Raw genomic sequence first — 23,437 nt, forward strand, 5'->3', positions numbered from 1 at the left:
AACATTGACTGGAAAACAATCTACAAAGGTTGAGGACTAACAGCCTCCATGTTATACAGATGGTTATCTTCTTTCTAAAAGAACATACTGTCATTACAAACACCATATGTATCTTGTTCTCACCCAACAGAACTTTTTTTTCATTTTTTCAGATTTGAAGGATTTCTGCAAAGAACCATGTTAATTGGTTTCCATGTAAGGTGAAAGGAGGCACCAACTGAGACTGGGGATGCAACTTGTCATCAAAAAATAAATGTCTGATGACAACAATTCTTGAAAAAAATTATTTAGAAAGCTATCCATTCACAATACTGCACCTTTTTTGCAAATACAAGAACCATATTTGTTGCTGCTTTCCCTATTTGTTGGTTTTCATTGCTATCGTGTTGCTTGTAAAACCTGGGTTATTCTAATGAACAGAAATTACGACTTGAATTTGGGTAATGCTTACAACCGTACAAATAATCTATCAGCAGAAATAGTGTCAATTGGAGAATTAATGCTACAAGTGGATAACATTACACTACTTGAAACCAATAGCTCTTCACACAGTAGAAGACTGAGGGTCCTATTCAGCAAATATTCAGGGTCCTATGGCTGTGGCCACAGAGGTTCCAGAAGCTCTCGCTGAGTCTAATCCTGATTCAGGAACCAAAATGATATGCTGTGTATATATTTCTCTGCACAGCCTGGATGCGCTGGACACCCTCCCCCACTTGATTCCTGGGAAGGAAAAAAATATGTCTCTGTTTAGCTCAGTGACATGAAAAGCAATCCACAGTAATAAAATCTAAAGAAGTTAGCCAGGCATGTATGAAAAGAACAGGATGCCTGTAAAAAGGGAAGAACTGTCAAAATCTAATTGTGGGCTCTGGCTGCAATAAAATTTATCAAAGAGGGAAGACAGGTTGGATATAAGCATGTCGACAACTTCTGCTAAGAGACACATCTCATATTCTGGGAAACAGTAACCATTACGCTAGTCCTCATGTGCTTTGTCAAGACATTCCTATCAACGCTTGCCTATAGCTGAGAGCTTGGTGATGTGTTTTCTAAACCCAGCTCCCAAATGCCCAGGTAGGCATTTCAAGTGTGGCACTTGGCCAGTAGCTAGCTTGTCATTGAGGGCACAAACATGTAGGCAGAGCTCCCCCATTTTCCTTGATCTTCTTTCACAGCATTCTTGCACGTTGGCAGCACCTATGCTCTGAAAAAGCAGGGTGCATTCCCACTGCAACAGAGCCTGTGAGCACTCAAAGGTCTCCCTACTGAAACTGTGCTGCTGTCGTCCCCAGGCACCAGTAAATGTACTAGCTTATGGACACAGAGCAAGATTACGGTATTTTTGCTGTTTTGTAGCATCTTCCTCTTGCCCAACAATTACTTATGGAACTGCCTAGGGTTAGTGCTTACAACCAAGTAGGTAAAGTCCTCAGTTGCATTGTACTAACATGGCTGCTCTCTGATGCATAAAGTATATGCAGAGAGGCTGCGAACTGCCTGCCTCTGTATGTTAGGTGCCTACGGCATTGTTCGTGTCTTGATACGAATACGGTGGTCTTTCCTGTCTTTCAGCATTGGGGGTAACATTGTGACTGCTCATAAAACATAGTAGTTTCTTTTGACTGGGATCACTGCCTGACTTTAGCCAGTGATAACAACAATAAAAGTAAGCCATGGTAACTCTAAGGAAGCAATTCAGTTAGATCTTTGATGAATTTTTGTATCTCATGAATCAGGATTAGCATTCCCTGTACTGGGGAGAGGATCAGACAGAGGGATTAAAAGGACATCTTTACCCCACTGGACTCTGTGGAATAGCCCCTGAGGATATGGCTAAGAAAGAGTTCAACAGGAATGCCAAATTTCTGCTGAATAGGTTAAAAGGGTGAGGAAGCCTCTTCGGCAGCCATCCAAGCGCAGAAGACCTGCATAACATTTCTGCTGATTAGGGCCCTAAAGACAAAAAACAAAACAAAACAAAACAAAAAAAACATAGGAACCTTGAAAAGCTTTTCTGATTGTGTGGCTTATCAACGCCTCAGATCTCCAGAGACACTTAAGCATTTTTTTTCAGTGCAGTTAGGCATCCCTTGACATGGACTAGTTGCATGGATGATAAATTCTTACAAAGGAAATCATCAAATCAGGTTGTTATATATAAAAAGAAACTAGGTCTTGTTTTTTCTGTAAACAAGGTCCATTTCTTTATATCAATTATCAGTGAAAGTTACCCAAGATCCTATTTAAAAAAAAAACCAAACCCTTAATCCAGTGTAAAACGTTTGGTGTTTTCATGTATGTATTAAAGCCATTAATTACTTTCTGTCCCCCTAAAACTGAAAGGAGCAGACTTAACTCATGTGTTATGTTTGACTTTTAATATCAGTGTTTCTGAGCCCTTTCTAGTATTTAGTGCATGCATGCGGATCTTGGTTTTGTTCATAAAATTTTATCCAACTTCTAATGCCATATAGAAGAATTTTCACAATTATAGGAATGGGGAAGAAAGAAATAAGTACCTTACCTCTGCAAGAGGATGCCAGTGAGCAATGGGTTTCCGAGGATATGAAAGCATTTCGTTCCAGTGGTCACGGCCTAGACTTTCTGCATCGTTGCCAACTTGACATACTCCAATGACCTCATTGTGACCTACACTGTGAAAATGTTCCATAATATTTTTTTTTCTTAAAATTTTACCTTTAGAACCATACCATTTACATATTTAATTAGAAACATTAATAATGGATTTTTAGAATTAATTTTGCCTGAAAAAATTATGTAAATATAAAATTCATAGGTTTGATCTTTGCATTTCTCACTAATCAGAATAATTTAGTATTTTCCCCATTATAGCATACACTGTGTGTCTGTGTGCATTTGTTTCTTATTTTTGCATGAAGAGCGTAAAAAGTTCTTTGCCTGTGTTCTGTAATTAGTTGCAAATACAAGTAAACTCTAGGCCACAATTTTAGAAATGGAGGCATGTGTCTAAGAGGTTAGTGTAATTGTGCACAAACAGAACACCAGTGTGTGGACTGTCTGATTATATGTGCAGTTATTTCAGTTCCGGTAAGCCTATATGCAGCTTAGTTATGTCAGTAATGGATGTAAAACTATATCTTAAAACTTAGAAAGGAAATTCTGCCTGTCAATACAAGAAATTTTAATCTTCTACCAAAGTCAACATGATACTAATTTCCCATTTATTGGGAGAAAAATGGTAACTTTCTTTCTGGATGCAAATCTACTGTGCAAGATTTTATAAACCAACAGATTTTACAGCTACAGGTATCTCACCGGTCATAATCCATAACAGCTATTGACAAGTTAATTTGGTCAATGTTTTCTGGAGGGACGTCAAAGACTATGGCTTCATTGTAAACGGGATTAAGGGTATTCCTCTTGGTGGAAGTTTTTCTTTTCTTTAGTCGCCTTCCTTCACACATTAAAGAAACCTTCACGTAGGGATCTGTGTGAATCATAAGAACAATGTTGGTTTTCTTTTGTTGTTTTTAAGCAAACATAAATGGAAAGTGAAGGGAGGAGCCTTCCTGTATGCCCATACCTGCTTGCAGAATTAGTCACCTGGACCTGACTGCAATTTAAGCTTCTTTATTACCATGGAATGCCTGGGAGGAAGTGGAGCTTTGAAAGCTTTACCTGGTTGACTGTTTACAATGAACAATTTAGGATCAAGAAGCTCCTTGTTGTATACCAGCTTCCCAAAGGGTTTTAAAATATCCACTGAACTGTGTTATACATCACTGTTTTATACAACAGCCCGTATACCAGCCTATTTATAACAGCCTAATTACTTGTACAGATTTGTAGGACAGACAGAAGATGACAATATTTTGCACACTGGGATTTACTAATGTATAGTTAAATATAATTCAAAGTGTAACAATTAGTGGCTTATATTTCTCAAGAGAATTATAATTATTTTTTAATTCCTGAATGTAGTATAAAAAGCTATTTCTTTGTAGCTCCTTTCTGGGAGCTCTACAGCTCCCTACTAGTATTTAGAAGTCATCTTTGAACTCTTATTTACATTACTTCCTTGTTTTCATCATCAGATTTTGAAAGGATTGCTGAAAGGAGTCTGGGATGATCACTATTTTGCCCATATGCCAACAACAGCAGAACTGGCTCAGTGGCTCTTGGAGACTGTCAGAGAGGGTCAGTCTGCTTCTGTGCCATAGCTGTAAACAAGTAGTCTGCTGTACAAACACATTCCCAGTGTTCCCAGTGGTATGAATACAGTTTGGCCAACTTGTGCTATTCTGAATAACAGTGGCTTTAGAAATAATAATCTTGCTCTCTTTTTAAGAGCAGATTATTTCAAACTGTTGGTTGCAACAGAACAAATGAAAATATATTATTTACTTCTCAGAAACTCCTGTACTCAAGTTACTCAAGAGCTTGCAGTGTGAAAACCCTGTTCTCAAAAATCGTTCTGGGAATTGACAGTGCTGAGTTCTGTGACTCAGGAGGAAAATGGGACAAGAATCCACATTGACCATTAAATTAATTCCTACCTGATGCTCCTGTGATATCCATTGCCTTTAAATTTCTTGCCTTTATTATTGTAATAGTTAGTCTACCAGCTGTTGGAAGGTAGCAGAGTGAAAACATCAGGTCACCAAGATCCACGTTATCCTGTTCCAAAGAAAGAGAGACACTGTGAAGCAATAATAACAATTTTCCCTACCCATAACAGGAGCTAAAGATAAAATATACCTTTGGGGATCTACAGTTATACAAGCAAAAGCTGAGTTCTCATTCATCTGAAAAAACAGACAACCACCTGCATACAAGACTCAAGTCATTATATTCATTGCTGTACCACCAAAGTTCTCAAGTGTAAAAGTGGTTATAGTTCCTAGCACTCAGTCCTTGGAAATGAAACACGTTTAAGTGACGAGGTAGTGTGTCAGGCACTGGAATTCCTTGGTTCTATTTTATGCTTTGTAGTGATTACTGTGTATCATTGACAAGTTGCAACAGATCTCTCTGCCTTTCCTTCTGGTCTGCAAAAGGATAACTATAGAGAGGTTCACAGAAAGCACATTGGTTGGGCAGGGAAAAGTTTTATGCAACTCTCAAGCTTGCATAAGCTCAGGTGTGATAGGTGTGAAGTCATTATGGTAAAGGGGCAGTCTCTGCTGGAAGTACAGTAAGGACATTACCCCTGTGCCTTGTGCAGACAAGCTCCCTCAAGTAACCTTATCCACCTGCTTCACTGATAGAATGATTTGCAACTTTTCCTGTGACAGTGGCATCAGGGTTTCTGAAAGGTACTAGAAAATGAGCAAACCCTATCTGCAGTTACAAAGCATCTGTTTTTTTTAAAAGGAAATCCAGCTCTTTTATAAAAACTATAGTGAATAAAGGATTGTATTAAATGATTTCTGGGATTTTATTTCCTTTTTTTTTTTTTTTTGACTGAGCAGTGAACTGGTACTTTTATATACCTATCTCCTATAACGTAGTATTTAATTCTTGACTGAAAAAAGTTATCCCTTCCAGCAAATTCAAAGCTACATTCTAGGTTTCATAGGGAAGGGAAACACAGCTGTTGTGGAATATGTGCATCTTGCCCACTTAGCTTTGTGCAATAGCTTCTTTCCTTTCCCAGGTTGGCTCCTTCTGTGTCAGTCACCAGGGTGGTGGATGACATAGGGACATAGGGGGTGGGTGAAAATACCTTGAAACAGCACCTAACAGGTTAGTCTTTGTCTCTGAGCTCGCTGCTGTATAGACCAATTCCCAGACCCTATGCAGTCACTTTACATAGCTTCATGATTTGGCAGGGAATACATGCAGGACAGAAAGAATTGACAGAGTTGTAGAAAAATATTATGTCAGAAGGGATTTCTAGAGGTCACTTGATCCAACCTGTTGTTCAAGAGAGTCATCTTCACTTTAGTTCTTCTCAGGTTATGCAAGGGAAAAAATATCATGTACATGCATTCAGAAACAGATCCTTTCCTTGTGCTGTCATTGGAGAGCGCAGCTGTCAGCAAAGGAAAAAGCTGGTATTATGGGCCCTTTGTCAGTAATAACTAGCTTTTAACCTTGACTTGACATCATCAACTATCGTCTTTTTCATTCTAACTATCAATGTTTCATGGTAGCTGCAGAGCTAATAAAGGTTATGACAGTATCAAGATAACTGATATGACTCACCCTGTTTAGTGTCTCTTGATGGCTCATACTTGGAAGCAGACCTGCTGCAACAAACTCTGTGCCACTGACTCGCTTTGACTGTGGGAGGATCAAAGTGCTGTTTGAGAAGGTGAAGCTGTAAGAAGTTCTACAGGCTAAAGTGATGTCAGCACATCCAGGAGAAATTTCTCTTGGCTAACACCTGCACTTAACATTAATGGGAGGAATAATTGATCTCTGAAATTTTCCCAGTGGTCAGCTGGAGCTTGATACCTATAACCTGGGAAACAGGAAGCAAAGATTTCACTTATCCTTCCCATTGTGAGGAAGAAAGACTTCCAGAATTTAAGTGTTTAACTTCCGCAGCTCTGAGGTGCTGTGACTTATAGCTGTGGAATTCTCTCTCGTGCTGCTAACCATACAACTCTAGGGGGAGCAGAATTTCATAAGCCTTTTAAAGAAATTATTGCATAAAGCCAGCTTTTGGCAATTTGGGGGATTTGTCACCCTGGCAAACTCTGATTGAGAGGCTATTTTTCATTAATTGGTCACAAACTTGGGAGAAGATGGCATTGTTGAATGACTCGCTTTTTCCCTGGCCATAAAAAAGCCCATCAGGGATCTGTTGTTTTAACTGTGTATCTTGGTATCCTTAGATATTGTCAGCCTTGTCAAAGCCATTCTGTATTCAACTCCAGTGCTCCACTTTGTGACTAGGTAATTCATTATGTGAGTACTGTAAACGGTTTACTGTTACTAACAACTACAAGAGTTTCCATTCCAGACATGGTCATCCTGAACGAACAATTTAAAATATTTTATCAGTTCTTATCAAGAAGTTAATAGGTAAATGAATTACTATACAATTGTTTTAGAAACAAATTCCAAGAAACATGTTATCCCTCTGCATGAATAAACTCATTAGGAAAGAAGAGATCACATGCATTGGATGCAGTGTTAGGAATTATGCCATAATATCCTTACCCACAAACTTTGCCTTACATTTGAAAAGTAATCTTCACCCACACTGTGATGTATTTTTTATCAAATGATACAATGACAAAAATACTTTATTAAGGCTTTTCCAAAAATTGCACTGGGCATCATACAGAAAAACATTGTTAAACTGGCAACAGAGCCTGTGATTTCTTCGTCTTTTCCAGTTCTAGAAGTTGTAGGTGTGCAAGGGATCACAGATGATTGTGAGATTCAGTCTGTTCATAAGCCAATGCTACTAGTAATCTAAGCATGGCAGTCTGAGGACATAACTGAAGGAAAGCTTGCAGGCAGAAGCAGGAAAGAGACACACTTTTTGGCATGCAAAATCTTCTCGGAGTCTGAAAAAGAAGCCCCGTCTTCTCATGCTTCAGTTTTGATTTGTAGGGGATCAACCACTACTCCATAATACTGGTTACTTGTAAATGTTTTCTAAATTTTTGAAAGATAGATTTTCTAACAGAGTAAGCCTTTCCCAGTGTGCTGGCTATTCCACCTTGCTTACCCCAATTTTCTACAATCGAAGGGCAACATTTTTAACTGTTCCAAACATTGTAAATTTTGCTGTTTGGGCTTCAAGGTTCAACTTAATGAGATAATGTTCTTCAAAGAGTACCACAAACCATGACTGCGCCACCGAATCTGCATGTATGTGTTCATCTGTCTGGGTAACTGGAGTGAAACAGGCAACATGCTCTGACTGGAGGTCAGTGGTGTCAGGCATGACCATTACATCCAGCAAACGCAGGTCCTTACTATAAATTGAGAACCAAGGTCTATGTAACAGAGCACAGAGAGGATTACTGCACATCTTCGCTAGTTTAAAATCATTGAGCCACATGACTTAAGCCATGGATTGTCACTAAAGGTGTACTGCATTATCAAGAAGAAATAGCATTAAGGAACAGAATTAACAAGCGTAGAGGGTAGGATCTTCTGCAAGGATTATGCTTCTGTTTGAATTGAGTACTTATGTGTTACTATGTATGCTTGACAAAATGTGGCAATATAAATATTACACTGCCAGAGACATTTTTAAATCCCTGCTTACAAAAAGATTTCATAATATTGTATGTTATCAAGTCATGCATTTTGTTCATTCCAAATTTCTGTCTAACTTCATTTAGTGTGGTAGTAATACCATACTGTGCAATTTACAGTGCAACCAGGACAGCCCTAACGTAACCAGGCTGGTTAACAGTATTAATAACTTAAAAGAAATTATTGAAAAGATAATTAAATTACAATAATAATAATGCATTTATAGGAGTATGGCCTATATTATTTTTATTTTGGTCCTGTTCAGCAGGAAGGATATTGTAAGAACTGAACAAATATGCTGTGACAAACATACCAAACTCTTCTCCCATTGTCCTCAAAAACTGCCCACGATCAGAGGAAGAAAGCACTGCCTTCATTTTTAATCTATAACCTGCTCATTCCTGTATTCTCAAAAAGGTAGAACAAGATTGGTGTCTGCTTTGCTTTGCCAGTGCCCCAGGCTCCAGCTTCAGGCTTGGGGCGATGGCTGAGGGCCTTGATGTTGTTAGCTGTGCCTGACAGTGAGCCGCACAATCTGTCTGATGTCTGTTTCTGGTAATCCTGCCTAAATTTGCCTCTGAGCCCATGTTCTGTTAATGTAGTCCTTTATTCAACAGGGCAAGAGCATGAATTTACTTCCTTAAAAAATTGCCCAGTGTTACCTGAGAGAGTTAGATGTATTCCATACTGGATAAGCAGTCAGCTGGAGAGTTCAAACCAGAGGTGTAAATCACAAGGTTTGCCTTAAAACGATATCTTCACAAAAGGAATGAATCCCTTACTGGAACCTCAAGATAAATAAGACCCTTTCATTGCTGTTAGGAGCACAGAGATACGATGTCCCTCACATTATGCTTCCTTCTTGTTCCATTTCTGGTGGAAAAATTCGATATATCATAAAAATAATATTATTTTCATAATTTTCAGTGGATTCTACTGAAAAGTTTATTGTTCCTGAAACAGGGAGATGTGCCATCTTAAAGAGGACTGTGATGATGGGCCCTTAAATGGCTTCACCTTTGATTCCTTGGAGGTTGTATTAAGAAGCTCAGGCTGGATCAAACCTTCCCAGTGGAACCTGGAAGTTACCTGGTAGTTAGGGAGTTTCTGACAAATGGGGATGACATTTGGGATCAGATTTCTCAGGATGGCTTGTCCCTTCTCAGAAATACATTTGGGTGCAGAGGATGGGTATGTAAAGTCATGCAAAATAGGCAGCAAGGGATGGAAGGAAATAAGACAAATTATAGGTTAAAACTACTGCTTTTTCCTCTGGTCTAGAAGAAAATATGCTGTCCTTGAGTTAGGCAGTCATAAGTTTTGTGCCCACTTTTTCAGAAACTTGCATTTTGTATTTCTGGAACAGACAAGCTGTGATAGGCCTGTTATCACACAGTGTCTGTGCCACTGTAATTAAAGCATATGTCTCAATTATTCCAGGTTCCACAGTTCCCCATCTATAAAAACACAGACTCTACTTTTTTACTTTTTTAATTTTCTGGTATGTTGCAAAAATAATGCTAATTATGGATTGTGAGGTGCTCAGATGTATTTTTATGCATATATTTTATGCACATCAACTTACCATTAATGGGAGCAATTACAGGCAGTGATGCCCTTGCTTATTTCTTTTAACGTTGCTAACTGTTGAAAGAGGTTTTCAAGGCACTAGTGATTTTAGAGATTTTAAAAATTCTTATTGCTATGTCAGAGCTGTACAGCTCCAGCAATGGTAACTTTGCGTAACTACCTCCTTTAGCAGTTATACATGTCTCTGCAAAAGTCACTGGAAAAGAGGAAAATAGCTGTGGTTTCATGAAATTAAATGATATCATTTGAGCTTCTGAAACATAGAAAGGATTGATTACCAGCATTTAATTAAATTGTCTCTCTTTATTTTCCTCCTAGCCGAGGAGCATTATTTGTATTTTAAACACCAAAACAAATCTTCCTAGTTATTCATAATCTTTCCTGGAACGAATGGAATTATACCTCTGTAATGCAAGACAAACTTTACTTACACCATTCTAATCTAATATTTGATAATGTGGGGTTTTGAATTTTAAAGGAGGGTCACTCTGCTAAGATGAGGATAATTTAAGTATATTATGTATATGTGTTAAGTTTAAATGAATTAAAAATACTTTAAGAAGTGCTGTCTGCTTTTTGGGATATATAATTGTTCATCTGTGTTGAGAAGTCTGGATTCATATTTGAATGAGCTAAGATATTAGTTCAGTTCAGGTACATGTCCAGGACACAAATATTATGTAAATACCATACCAAACAAATTTGAGACACTAACCTGTTTGAGAATTATTGTAAATCTAAAGTATCTAGCATGATGAACTGATGAAGTTAGTTCTACATTTTTGATTATTTCATCACAGGTTTTGAGTTATATGTATGAGAAATATATATAAAGAAAAACTCTTTAGAAATGTTTGATTTTAATTCAATTTGCACATGACTAGAACAGTGCCAGCTGCCTTCTACACATTTTAAGATGAGTAGAGAAGATATGACTGGAAAATTCTATTTTCATGACATCTTAAATCAAAGAAATGAACTGTAGTAAAGTAGGCACTTATTAATGCCTCAATCAAACTGTATCTACAGAGATGTGATTAAGTAAAGTTTGTGGAAAATGGGAATGGCCTATCTTTTAAAATTATTCTTTCAATACATCAACGTCATACTATATTTCATGTTTTAAGTTAATTTGCAGATTGTATTATTTTCTCAGTGTGATTCCATTTTTTGCATTTCATTGTCTTTATTTCTTTTATTCATGGTTTTCTTAAAAAACGAAAGCAAATAAGAAACTTTTTGAGCTAGGCATGCGAAAATGAGTCTGATTTCACTTGCTAGGAAAGAATATTAAAAAACAATTCTGAAGCTTGCTTTCACTGCAGTGAAAGAATATAAGAAAGCTGAAGTGTTTGCATGTAATTCACTCTGGATTTTTTACTACTTTGGATACACAATATAATTTTCATGTCAAGTCACAGACTGGCTATCAGCTCTACATGCCTATACAACAAAGTGCATATGTCGAAGCTAGTCTGACGGGATGCACAAAAAGGCAGGATAAGAAAGGGCACCTTTGAATCCCTGGTACTCTCTCCATGGGCTTGTCTGTGGCACAGCATTTGCTGCTTAGCACACATTGATAAAAAAGCTGGACCTGAGAGATTCTTGCATAACTAACATAGTGAAAAATATCATCAGCAAAAGAATTTTCACCAAAAAGCCTTACAAAGGGGGAAAGAAAGCACTTAGGCCAGCCAGCCAACAGAAGGTGTTTCGTGTACTATTTGAAAAACAACAAACCTCTGACCACTAAGTTCAACTTTGCTGTTTAACTAAGCATGTAGCTTTCTCTATTAGGATTTATATTAGTAATGCCACAGATGATACCACAACAAAGTTTCTACTACCTTTTCTCTGAGCTACTCTGGAGCACCTTATAGTCAGTCATCTTGCCTGACAGACCAATTCCGAATACCACAACTTTGTGCTGTACTTCACAGAGACTGAAAGAAGTAGGGATCCTTCCTGCAGACTGTCTCATAGAGAGCTACTATGATTATCAACTCCCAGAGTGTATGTTCTTATTTTAACTTACTCATAGTTTTCCCTAGCATCCTGGCAACTTCTGTATAAAGACGGTATCAAAAGTAAAGTATCCAGCAGATAGTATATCCTCCATTTCTGCTTCAGAAATGGAGGATATGATAATAAGAAAGGATAAGATTATAAGATAAGATAATAAGAATAGGATAAGATTATAAGAAAGATATCTTATAACGTGGGTAGCTGGAGTCAAAGGATAAGCCTTTCACCTTCATATATTTCAGAACAAATTCAGTTAATGCCTTTGAGAGGAGCATACATGTAAGTTGCCCTTGCCACAGTGTCCTTCATAAGGGAAGGACAAAGGCTTTTTCCTGCAGGCAGTGAAGGTACTTATCTCTCTAAAGACCCAACATCTCCATTGTCATAATTTATATCCTACAAATAGGATGTCAGTGATTAACTGAAACTGCCTTTCCAGTCGTTTAGCTGCATATTGTCCTCAGTTATCTAAATGCATTCACAGAATATATTTGTTCTTACTGAGTCATTTAAAACTTTATTGATAAATTATTCTGTAATAAGTTCCTTATTTTTAAAAAGCCTCCATTCAGTAAAGATAAACTTCATACACATACTTATTTTTAAACATATGCTTAAATCCTACAGATTTTACTGTCTTTGAATCCTTCACATACATTTTCAATTCCCAACAACTAAACTGCTTTACCGAATCAGGACCTAAAAGTGAATCTAATGAATTATCCTGTAGCTATTGAGATAGAGATAATGTCTTAATTTGTTCCAAACTATATCGATGAACTGGGGAGATAGTCTGAGTTGAGCTAATGAAAATTAGTAGAGACATGATTGGAAAAGCTGGAGTACTTGTCCTGTTTATGTGTGTGTGGCTGTGTCAGAAATTGATTTCACAAGAGAAACAGAAGTGAGGAATTCTGAAAATAAAACTTCTGTAGAAAGTTAATATAAGTGATTTTTAACTTCCTCATCACTTATTAAGAGGAGAAAACAGTGTGTACACAGAGTTGTTTCTGAAGGCTTGCTAGATGGCATTGTTGGTCAGAGAAAGAAGTAGTTAATTAAAGTTTAAGCTTCTTCTTGACAGTTAAACTGTTCCTCTGAAAACTCTTGTTTTCTTGACTTGTTACTGCTTTATGCAGCTATTCTATGACTTGTTGCATTCTACAAAATACAAAGTTCAGTATAGATTTAATAATACAAAAAAGTCTGCCCTGACTCTTCTTTTCCAGGCATTGCAGGCTGCCTTTTATGATTTTGATTGTTACTGGGAGGCAGGGGGTGCGTGTGTTTGTGTGTGGAGGATAGGCAATGCTTGAGAGCCAGAGGAGATAATTGCATCTTCCTGATCTAATATTTGAAAATGAAAATGTCATCACCTGTAAGACGTGAGTTTACAAGTGAGGTGCTGTGGACAGATTTGCTCCTCCTTTTCTTCCAGTATATCCCACTTCAGTGTATCCCGCCTTGTCACTGTTTACACCTTGCCACCTTTGGTATTGTGCTTCAAAAGTCTTTTGAAAGGGAAGCCTGTTGAGGGTGGGTTTGATTTCACAATGCTAAAGCTTTAAAGGAAAGTACTCTAGCACAGTGTTGACTCAAACCTTTCTCCCTGCAGAGGAGGCAGTGGTGCTTTAGAAATGTTGACAAGCTTGGGAACAGCAACGAAATGTAAATTGTTCTATATAGGAACAGATGTTTGGACGGCAACTGTTTACTTGAAAGGAAATGTAAGGGAGAGCTTCATCTGGGAAACATGAGTTTTGATGTTAGGTGAAGGTGGTGAAAATGGAAGGACAAGTAAGTCAGACAGACAGGGGATGCCTCACAGAGAGAAGTTTCACAAAACAATCTCACAGCATAATCTGGAAAAATGGGCAGTAGTGTCCTACAGTAAGGATCAAAGCTTTTAATGAATGTCCATCAGTATTTGTCATGTCAAATCCAATAATTTTTCAACAGTCTGTAATTGATTTAGGCTAGACTTCAATTTTTTGTGAAATACTGAGATTGAAAAAAACAAAGAAAAACAGAGGTTAATGGCATTGTAGTGTGCAGTAGCTTACAATACAAGGGAATCTGTGTGGGCCAACCTTGCTGATTTAAAAGAAACTCTTGATGAACATCGTGCAGATAGAAAGAGATGAGAACAGAGCTAAATGCTGACTTGGAAGAAGAGGAGGCTAAATTACATGTTAAGTGTTTACTATCTCTAGGCAAACGTGAGCTTGAAGAAAATGAAGGAGCAAATCCATTCTAATGCATAAAATTATTTCTACCATGAATTATTTACCAGTTACCTCTTGCTTCCATTATGTCCTAAGTTGAAAGTGATGAAAAAGAAATAAACATCCTACTAATAATGGAAATCTCAAATACATCCAAGAGAAATTGCACAAGAGGAAGGTGGTTTTAAAAATCAGTTAACTAATTAAAGTATTTTAATCCAAAATGTCTTGGCTGTTAATTTTTTTTTCATAGTGTGTTAAAATGAAAATGTTAATTTAAACTAAATCTGTATTCACATTAATGGATTGGTCTTTCACTCTACCTTGAGTTACAGTGGGGCTGCATGTGAACTTATAGCTCCACTAAAATATCAAAAGATGCTCTATCTTCTCACTCCACTCAACTATCTGTTCATGTACAGGGATCAAAAGCAGTCAGTATGTTAGGGTCCTGAGGGTGCTAACAGGCCTTACTAGTCCTGTTGATCCCTAAAATAACTGTTAGTGAACAGTGTATTGCCATTAATTTAAACTCTGTCTAATAATTGAAAAATTCTTGTGATAATCTGGAAACCAAATCCAAGTTCAATGAAATCCCTGGTGTGCCCTCTCTTTCTTTCTGAACCTTTTTGGCTTCTCAGCCCACTAAAAAGTAATAAAAGAATTATTACCTGTGTTAATAAGGTATACCTAAGGCAGACTTTTCAAAAGTATTATTTTCTGTGTGCAGCTCCCTTTAAGTTTGGTGCCTGTTTAGTGAGTGCATGGGTTTATGAATCTATTTCTTCTCTTTTTTTTCTCTGAGTCACACTGACATTTCTTCATCATGATGAAGTAAAGTTATTTTTTTTTTCAAATAGGTACCTTTCCTGTGTTTTCTTGTTATTTTAAAGCCAAGGATCAAGTATCTTTCTGCTGAAGTTTCTCCATGTGTTTTGTTTCTCTAGAGACAGTTCTGTTGTGTCATGCACCCCCTCAGGTCAGGAACCACTGTGAATACTTCATGTTTTTTCTGGTAAAAAGTAGCTTTTTTCTAGAGGTCCCTGATGGTGAAATCCTGTTACCTTTGAAATGGACTTGGTTGATATTAAGAGGTGTAACTAAATACAAAAAGTTGGCTTGTGAGCTGTCACCTGTATAAACAGTAACACCGGTGCCCTGCCAGACTCAAATGCACCATACACAGAAAGTATCAATATAAGAGAAATGCTGAAAAGGGATCATTATGGCTTAAAAACATGTCTGAGAGCATTCCACGTAACCTTCCATTAGACTGAAAGCACGACATACATTTTACTGGTAACACTTCTCTATAAAATTACCCACTTTTAACAACAGTAAAGCATTTCCATAGAAATTTCATTTGCTTCTTAGTAATTTATTTAAATGGGTCATATAGAAAAGAAAATCACTGCAAATTTCAAAGTGAAGCAGTCAAGGTAAAGAGACTACTCCACTGCTAGCAGTATTCTGTTAAAGGATTGGGTGAAAAGGTGTGCGGTTGTTTTGCTTTGATTGTCCTTGCACAACAATTCCACTTTAATTGCAAGTCAAATGGAAGAATATAATCGTGGACGCTAAGGTTAATCCTACAAAACACATGTATTAAATATGTCAAAATAGACAACCCCCCTAAATATTCAATACTGCAAAATTGTCTCATTTTATACCTTAGAATCTCCATGGTTTTCAAATACAAAAGGAATTAAAATAATAGAGGGAGGAACGAAGAATGAGAATGACAATAGATTAATGATAACTAGACAGCGTCATTCCAGAAGTGTGAAAAAGAGGACCGCTTCCATCCTTTATTTCTCAAACCATGCTACAAAGAAAACTTCACATTAGAATCAGGAGAGAAGTTGGGGTTTTGGTGGTTCTTTTGGTTTATCGAGTGTTCCCTCAGTGAGTTTGCAGATGACACCAAGTTGGGTGGGAGTGTTGATCTGCTGGAGGGTAGGAGGGCTCTGCAGAGGGATCTGGACAGGCTGGGTCGATGGGCCAAGGTCAACTGTATGAGGTTTAATAAGGCCAAGTGCCGGGTCCTGCACTTCGGTCACAACAACCCCATGCAATGCTACAGGCTTGGGGAGGAGTGTCTGGAGGGCTGCCTGGCGGAAAGGGACCTGGGGGTGCTGGTTGACAGCCGGCTGAACATGAGCTGGCAGTGTGCCCAGGTGGCCAAGAAGGCCAACAGCATCCTGGCCTGTATCAGCAATAGTGTGGCCAGCAGGAGTAGGAAAGTGATTGTACCCCTGTACTCCACTTGAATACTGTGTTCAGTTTTGGGTTCCTCGCTACAAGGATGTTGAGTTGCTGGAGCGTGTCCTGAGAAGGGCAACGAAGCTGGTGAGGGGTCTGGAGCACAAGTCTTATGAGGAGCAGCTGAGGGAACTGGGGTTGTTCAGTCTGGAGAAGAGGAGGCTGAGGGGAGACCTTATCGCTCTCTACAACTACCTGAAAGGGGGTTGTGGTGAGGTGGGTGTTGGTCTCTTCTCCCCAGTAACTAGTGATAGGATGAGAGAAAATGGCCTCAAGTTGCGCCAGGGGAGGTTTATGCTGGATATTAGGAAAAATTTCTTTACAGAGGGGTCAAGCATTGGAACAGGCTGCCCAGGGAGGTGGTGGAGTCACCATCTCTGGAAGTGTTCAAAAAACGTGTAGACGTGGCACTTCAGGACATGGTTTAGTGGGCATGGTGGTGTTGGGTTAACGGTTGGACTTGATCTTGAAGGTCTTTTCCAACCATAATGATTCTGTGATTCTTTTTTGGGGTGGGGGGAAACATGGGAGAGCAGGAAGGCTCTTCTGTTTCCTCCCAGAGATGCTACTGACAATTTCGTAACAGACTGCTATGTAAAAATTGCTGACTGCGTACCATGCTGACATGCTGTTGGTATCTAACCCTGTCAGGGCAAACCTCCCTGACTGACCTCCTCAATCAATGCCGTGAAATCTGTGGTGATCTAGCAGCATGGGATTACTTTTACCACTTGTCTTAGGGAATGCCAGGTCCATTTCAGTGTTTCTCAGTATCTTAGCTGCTGATGCTGCCCAAAAGCTCATGCAAATCCAGCTACCCTCTTTTCTTCGGAGACAGTTCCAGACTATCGCCATATAGGCTACTTAGGCAGTGAGGAGGTGGTGAAGGACAATTTATGCTGTTGCTGTGTATCATTCACCTGCCTTGTAAATAAATAGACTATTTTAACCTGGAAGCTGTTAGACAGTTTACCGATCCAATACTACATCTACTTTGAAGCTGTACAGAAAAAACAGCTTTAAAATAAAACTAAAGACTGTGAGGAAGCTAAAGGAAGGGGAAGGAAAGAAGATAGAAATCCATTTCAGGAAATGCAGACTCTGAAATCAAGTATCATTCAGGTGTCTATAGCGTGAGCAGGGGAAAATGTGATTGTGTAGAGTGTGATAACAGCTCTTTTTCTGTAATACTTGTTCTCTATCAGATATGCTTGTGCCTCCCTATTATATTTAGATGTGTACTGCAGGCAATTTTAGGACTGCTTTAGTGAGCATGTTTTCTCTCTTAAAGAATACACAGAGGGTAGTGTAAGATGTGAGATAAAGAGAGCACTAAATATAGAAGTGCTTTAAGACCATAAAAGTGAGTCAACAGAACTTCCTCCTCTTAGAATATTTTTCTTCTAACTTGTTTTACTTTATATGTGCTACATGTGAAATGTATGCACAACAGAAAAGGATTTTTTCTGTGGCTTGTTTTTACTCTTTTCCTGATGGCATCATGTGCATCATGTGCGAGGTGAGTCTGGCTGAGCTGCCCAGACTTTTAGCTCATTATGTTTATATTCCAAATAACTAGTGTTACTTTGTACATACTACTTTATGGGTAGGAAAAAAAAGTTGCATTTATAGAAAGTCTGTGAGTGACTGAGTAAACAGTATCTCACAGTCACTTGGGTGTCTTCTCAAATTTTTGGTTTAGTTGCCTATAATTTAAATAATCTGATATTTTTGAAATGAAAGAAAAATTCTGAGTTGTCTTGTCCTAAATGGCAAGTTCACTTCAGAACTCTTGTTACTTTGAGAATGATCAATGATTTTGGGTACTCAGTTTGACACCTTAAAAGGGTCTCACTTCAGTTTTTTGGAAGGAAGTATGTTTTTGAAAGAATTTAGTGTAATTATCTCTGAGCATCCTGACTCATGACTTTTGGAGCAGGACTGTCTGAAAAGAAAGATAGTATGTTTTTTTTTGTGTGCGGCTTTAGCACTGAAAGGTTTCCTGAAATAAATTATTTTTGAGAAGAACAAGAGAGTAGCTAGATGGAGGTGAAAAGAGTGAGCATCTACTGCTATATCTACTGGTTTGTTTTTGAAAAAAATCTATATTTTGGTGAAAAAAAGCATTATGGTTATAGATAAACCAAAAAGCTTTTCATATGTTGTTTTATAACAAAAGCTTTGTGTTGAATGAAGTGTTTCTCATGGCTTTCCCCAAAATGCTGATACTCTGTGTACTAGGCAAAGTGAAGAATTTGGAAAAGGAGCTGGCAGGTGAGAAACACTGCTGAGCTACTGAAAGCAATGAGTCAGGGGTGCTCGCTGCAGAAACATGCAGAATAGAATATTCTGTTTTCATTCTATTAGGACTGCTGCAGCCAAAGAATAGTTGGAGATGTGGATGTAGAACTCGAGCCATTTCTCATGGAGAGATTTCTCTCTGCTTTCTCCAGGACCAAATTTGATAGCTCATTCATATTTTAGCCATCAAATTTTGGGAAAGGAGGGGGAGGAGAAGATTTAAATCTTTGCTGAGCAGGTTATTGTCATGTATTTATTTTGCAGAGAGTAATGAAGGGATGGTAATTTGCTTGTTCTGCTGTTCTAGTGGATTTTCTGATGTACATCTCAGGTGATTTGTTTACATTATTCCATGTGGCTTTTTGTGCTGTTCACAAGATACTATTTCCAAACTCTAGCAAGAAGATATGCATGAAATCTGAGCCCCAGTGGGAATTCTTTTCTTGACTTTACAGTAGTCAAGATCTCATCCTGAGTACTACCCATTTCCACCTGCATAAAATGTTGCTGTCCCAACAGAGTGAAGTTTATTGTTAGATTATCATTTACTGTAAGATTCTGTGCTCAGTGGAGTACAGACATTGAAAGGTTTTCATTATTTTAAAATGATTCCTTTCTTCCTGATGATCATAAATAACTCTCTAGGGGGCTCGAAACTAAAGTCTGCTGTTTTCTTCCTACCTTTTTTGTACACTTTTGTTTCCCTTTACTGCATACATATTTATTCTATTGTTGGAGCTCTTCAGAAGAGTTATCATAATGTGGATCAGATGGTTGATTAAACCACAGCTGGCTTTTAAAAATGTTTATAAAACCCCAGCATGCTTTTAAAAATAAAACACATGAAGAATTCTACGAGTTCTGAAATCAAATATACAAAACACGGTGTGGGAACTGTTCTTTTGCTCTTCTGTGTTAACTTTCGTAGTGTTTGGGTAGCAGTTTCTATATGAACAGGAAATATTAGATATTGTATGATATTGCTGATCTCCTATCACTGCTCATTTTAAAATAGTTTTACTGCAGGAAATGGAAGAGGAAATGTTAGGTAGGAGGAGTGGTGGATGTCAGCCACTTGTACTGTGGCTGTTAGTAATTGGCTGCCTGACAAGCAAGGTTATGTTTTCTGATGTTGTGATAAACTGCTATTTTTAAGATGCCAGATTTGGCCCAAGAATCTGCGTGGGGAATTTTATCCCAATAGTTCATATTATCAACTGTGAAAACCTCCAGCTGTCAGTTGTTTTCTGCTTCCCTGCCCATCACAAGGAAGATGCCATCACTAGTAGGAAATCTTCTTCCAAGACAGTGTATGCAGCTTTAATTTTGAGTTTGTCTGGTGAAATGAGTAGTGAATGATTACGCACTCACTAAGGTAAGCTCTAGCTTGTGACTACTGTTTTCTTGAGTAAATAGAGCAAGGTGTTTAATCAAGCAACAAAGTGCCAGAAACATATAACTGTACAAATCTCAAATGTCATGATACCATAGACATTGCTAATGCAGTCTCCTCATTGGAGCCTGGTTGCTTCACCAAAGTACATGGTGTGAAATACTCCTTCTAATTCTGTGCTAGGGAGCCATAGGAAGGCTTAGACCCTGCAAACGACTTTCATGTAAATGTATGCTTCATTTACCCATGTGAATACTTCCAGTGACTTCAGTGGAACTAACTAGAGAAGTTATTATATCCATAGTTCTAAAATCTGAGTGTGCATTGCAAATTGCCTTTCAGTGGTTGTGACGACCAGTGCAGAATTCAGAGGTTTGCATGTGTTTGTCATTTAATCCTACCCAGGCAAGCACAAAGTGATGTTGCAGTGGCCTGTTGGATTTTTTCAGGAAACACTATACTCTATATGTTGCTCCTGATACACTTATATCTTTCTGAATGTTTAGAGAAATGTATCTGCATAAGGAGAAATTAAATAAAATAGTGAGTTAAAATGAAAATCTCTGCTGTAAAAGGTAGTAAAGCTGGGACTAATAAATCTTGGTAAAAAAACTTGTAGTCAGGTTATAGGTCCCTCAGTTTTGCCATTGTTCCTTTAGTTCCACTCAGAAAAATAGCTCAATTGCTATGAGAGAATAATGCCCTTCTGTCCCTCTTCCCTCAGATAGTTTGGCTGCCAAGTAATCTATTTTTTACAAAGTGAAAGAATGGAAGGGTGTAGCTATGTATCTTTCTGCAATAATCTGAGCAAGGTTCTCTACAGAGCCTCAGAAGTGGTCCTCATACTCTGAAGGGCTGGGGATTAAAGAGCGAAAAGCTGTCATGTACACCTCTGAGCCCTCCCAGAGACACTTAGGGCCTCTGCAATATTTGGTTTTATACTTGTTGACCATATAACCAATAGAAAAATGTGTTGTGTGTCTTTTAATGTTTCTACTCTCGTTTATGTCAGCTCAGTTGTTTCATCTTTCATTTCTTTTAAACTACATGATCCCCTCTTAGGGAGGAACAACCCCATACACCAGTACAAGTTAGGGGTTGACCTGCTGGAAAGCAGCTCCATGGAAGCGTACCATGGAGTCCTGGTAGACAAGTCATCCATGGGACAGCAATGTGCCCTGGTGGCCAAGAGAGCCAATGGTATCCTGGGGTGCATTAAGAAGAGTGTGACCAGCAGGTCGAGAGAGGTTATCCTCCACCTCTACTCTGTGCTGGTGAGGCCTCATCTGGAGTATTGTGTCCAGTTCAGGGCTCCCCAGTTCAAGAGAGACAGGGAACTTTTGGAGACAGTCCAACGGAGGGCTACGAGGGTGATAAAGGGACTGGAACATCACTCATATGAGGAAAGGCTGAGAGACCTGGGGCTGTTTAGTCTGGAGAAGAGAAGGCTGAGAGGGGACCTTATCATTGTCTATAAATATCTGAAGGGTGGCTGTCAGGAGGATGGAGCCAGTCTCTTTTCAGTAGTGCCCAGTGATAGGACGAGGGGCAATGGGCATAAACTGCAGCACAGGAAATTCCACCTCAACATGAGGAAAAACTTCTTTACTGTGAAGGTGACGGCACACTGGAACAGGCTGCCCAGAGAGGTTGTGGAGTCTCCTTCTCTGGAAACCTTCAAAACCCGACTGGTCGCGTTCCTATGCAACCTGCCCTAGGTGATCCTGCCTTGGCAGGGGGGTCAGACCAAATGATCTTCACAGGTCCCTTCCAACCCCTGCCGTTCTGTGGTTCTGTGATTCTGTGAATCAGCTGCTAAAAGTCTCCTAGACTTTTAGGAGAAAAGCTAGAAAAGCTATAGATACATATACAGGACATAGTGTTCCCGCAATATGTCTTTCTCCACCAGCCAGCTCAAACTTCAGCTTCAACTTATAATGTTTCCCCCACAAAGACAGTGAGGAGGACTGAAGAGACCCCTTGTGTGATTATTTAGCAAATGGTAAAGCCTTTTCTTAACATTGGCGAGGTCTATAATTTATCCTGTAAGCATAACAAACATGCATAACCACAGCACCTATAGGTATGGTCCAGTAATTCCTTCTTTCTGTACAGACTATGTTTTGCCCTCTGTAACAGAGAAAAGATCCTGGAAAGATCCTGGAATCCTGAGTGGTTAAAGTGTGAGACAGGTTACATCCTCTGACAAGAGTTTGAAAGGGGACAGACAAGCCTTTTGGTGAGAGGAAGAGCCGGTGTATAGTGGCACTTTCTTTTCTACCTATTTACCTGGGATACAGGTGTACTAGAAAAGATGAAGTCAAGACTGTACCCCAGCGAGCACACAGCTTAGGTAGTGTTAGAATGCCAGCTTGTCAGGTATGGTGGGGAGGAGGTGCTTCCCAAGTAGCTAGGCTATCCCCTGCACAAATAGCCAGCGTGTCTTGGTAAGAGTTCGGAGCACAGTTAGAGTTAATTCCTAAGTAAATAATACACAATAACAAAAAAGTCCACTTACTGCTTAAATATAAGACCATGGGAAAATAACGTGAGAACTGGGTAAACAGCGGAAAACTGTAAAACTCTGAAATACCCTATTTGGTGGAGAAAGATGCCTGATGGCTGTGGTATCTTGTGGGGATTAAAGGCTAAACATGGCTTGAGGCTTTTCACATAAGCACAGTATGTTCAGAGGGAAGAATACTTTCAAGTTTGGCTCCACATATTGCAACTAAATTTAAAAAGTAGGATTTTTCAGAAATTTTGATGAATCCATAAGGTATTGAAATGCTTTCTGTGACCTCTGCTAGAAAAAAAAGACAAAGTAAGCATTCCCAAAACTGTTCAATAATTAAATGTGTGTTTGAAGGGATTTTTTTTCCCCTCCTTGGCTAAATATATGTATAAATTGAAAGTTATATAGCCCTGTAGAAAAAAGGCTATGGCACAGTCTAACCTTGAATTATGTGCAAAATTGTTACAGCCAAGATCACCTTAATACAGCTGTTTTAGCCTTAACGCTGTGCAACTCCTCTTTGCTCTTCTTGAAGAATTGTCCCTATGAATTGTAAAATACTAGAGCAATTTTTTGTGTGTGTTTGCAGCTTCCACTAACAATTTTGGATGGTGTAATTGAAGAACAGGCTTTCCTGACTGGGATCACATTTTGGCTTTGCTTTATGTGCATTGTGTATGTTACTGTGAGAACTGAAGGCTATCTCCATGAGCCTTATTTAGAGAGAGAATTCTGGAAAAAAATTGGCAGAGGAGGGTGAGGAGAAAGAAGAAGTGGGATGTGTAGAATAGGGATAGTTACAGACTCTTCCACTAATCTAGAAAAACAGGAATTTAGGATTGGGTCTAATGGTTTTTAGCCTGCAGATAAGGTGTGGAGGAAAATGTTCTTCATACACTTTTGCTGTTCTGGTGC

General features: G+C 38.7%; 1 protein-coding gene across 1 annotated transcript in view; it reads right to left on the reverse strand.

The window, feature by feature from the left end:
* Positions 1–1,684: 1,684 nt before the first annotated feature.
* The window catches only part of SYT9 (synaptotagmin 9), a 65,516-nt gene continuing 43,763 nt past the window's right edge, over positions 1,685–23,437 (reverse strand). The window contains exons 4-7 of the mRNA XM_082000403.1: positions 4,542–4,662; positions 3,301–3,472; positions 2,528–2,657; positions 1,685–1,956 (exon numbers count right to left, since the gene is read on the reverse strand). Coding sequence (XP_081856529.1) covers positions 1,849–1,956; positions 2,528–2,657; positions 3,301–3,472; positions 4,542–4,662 — 531 coding nt within the window. The 3' untranslated portion in view covers positions 1,685–1,848. The remainder of the gene's footprint in view (positions 1,957–2,527; positions 2,658–3,300; positions 3,473–4,541; positions 4,663–23,437) is intronic.

Source organism: Phaethon aethereus (genome assembly GCF_964289735.1).
Source record: "Phaethon aethereus genome assembly, chromosome: 5".
Classification (NCBI taxonomy): Eukaryota; Metazoa; Chordata; class Aves; order Phaethontiformes; family Phaethontidae; genus Phaethon; species Phaethon aethereus.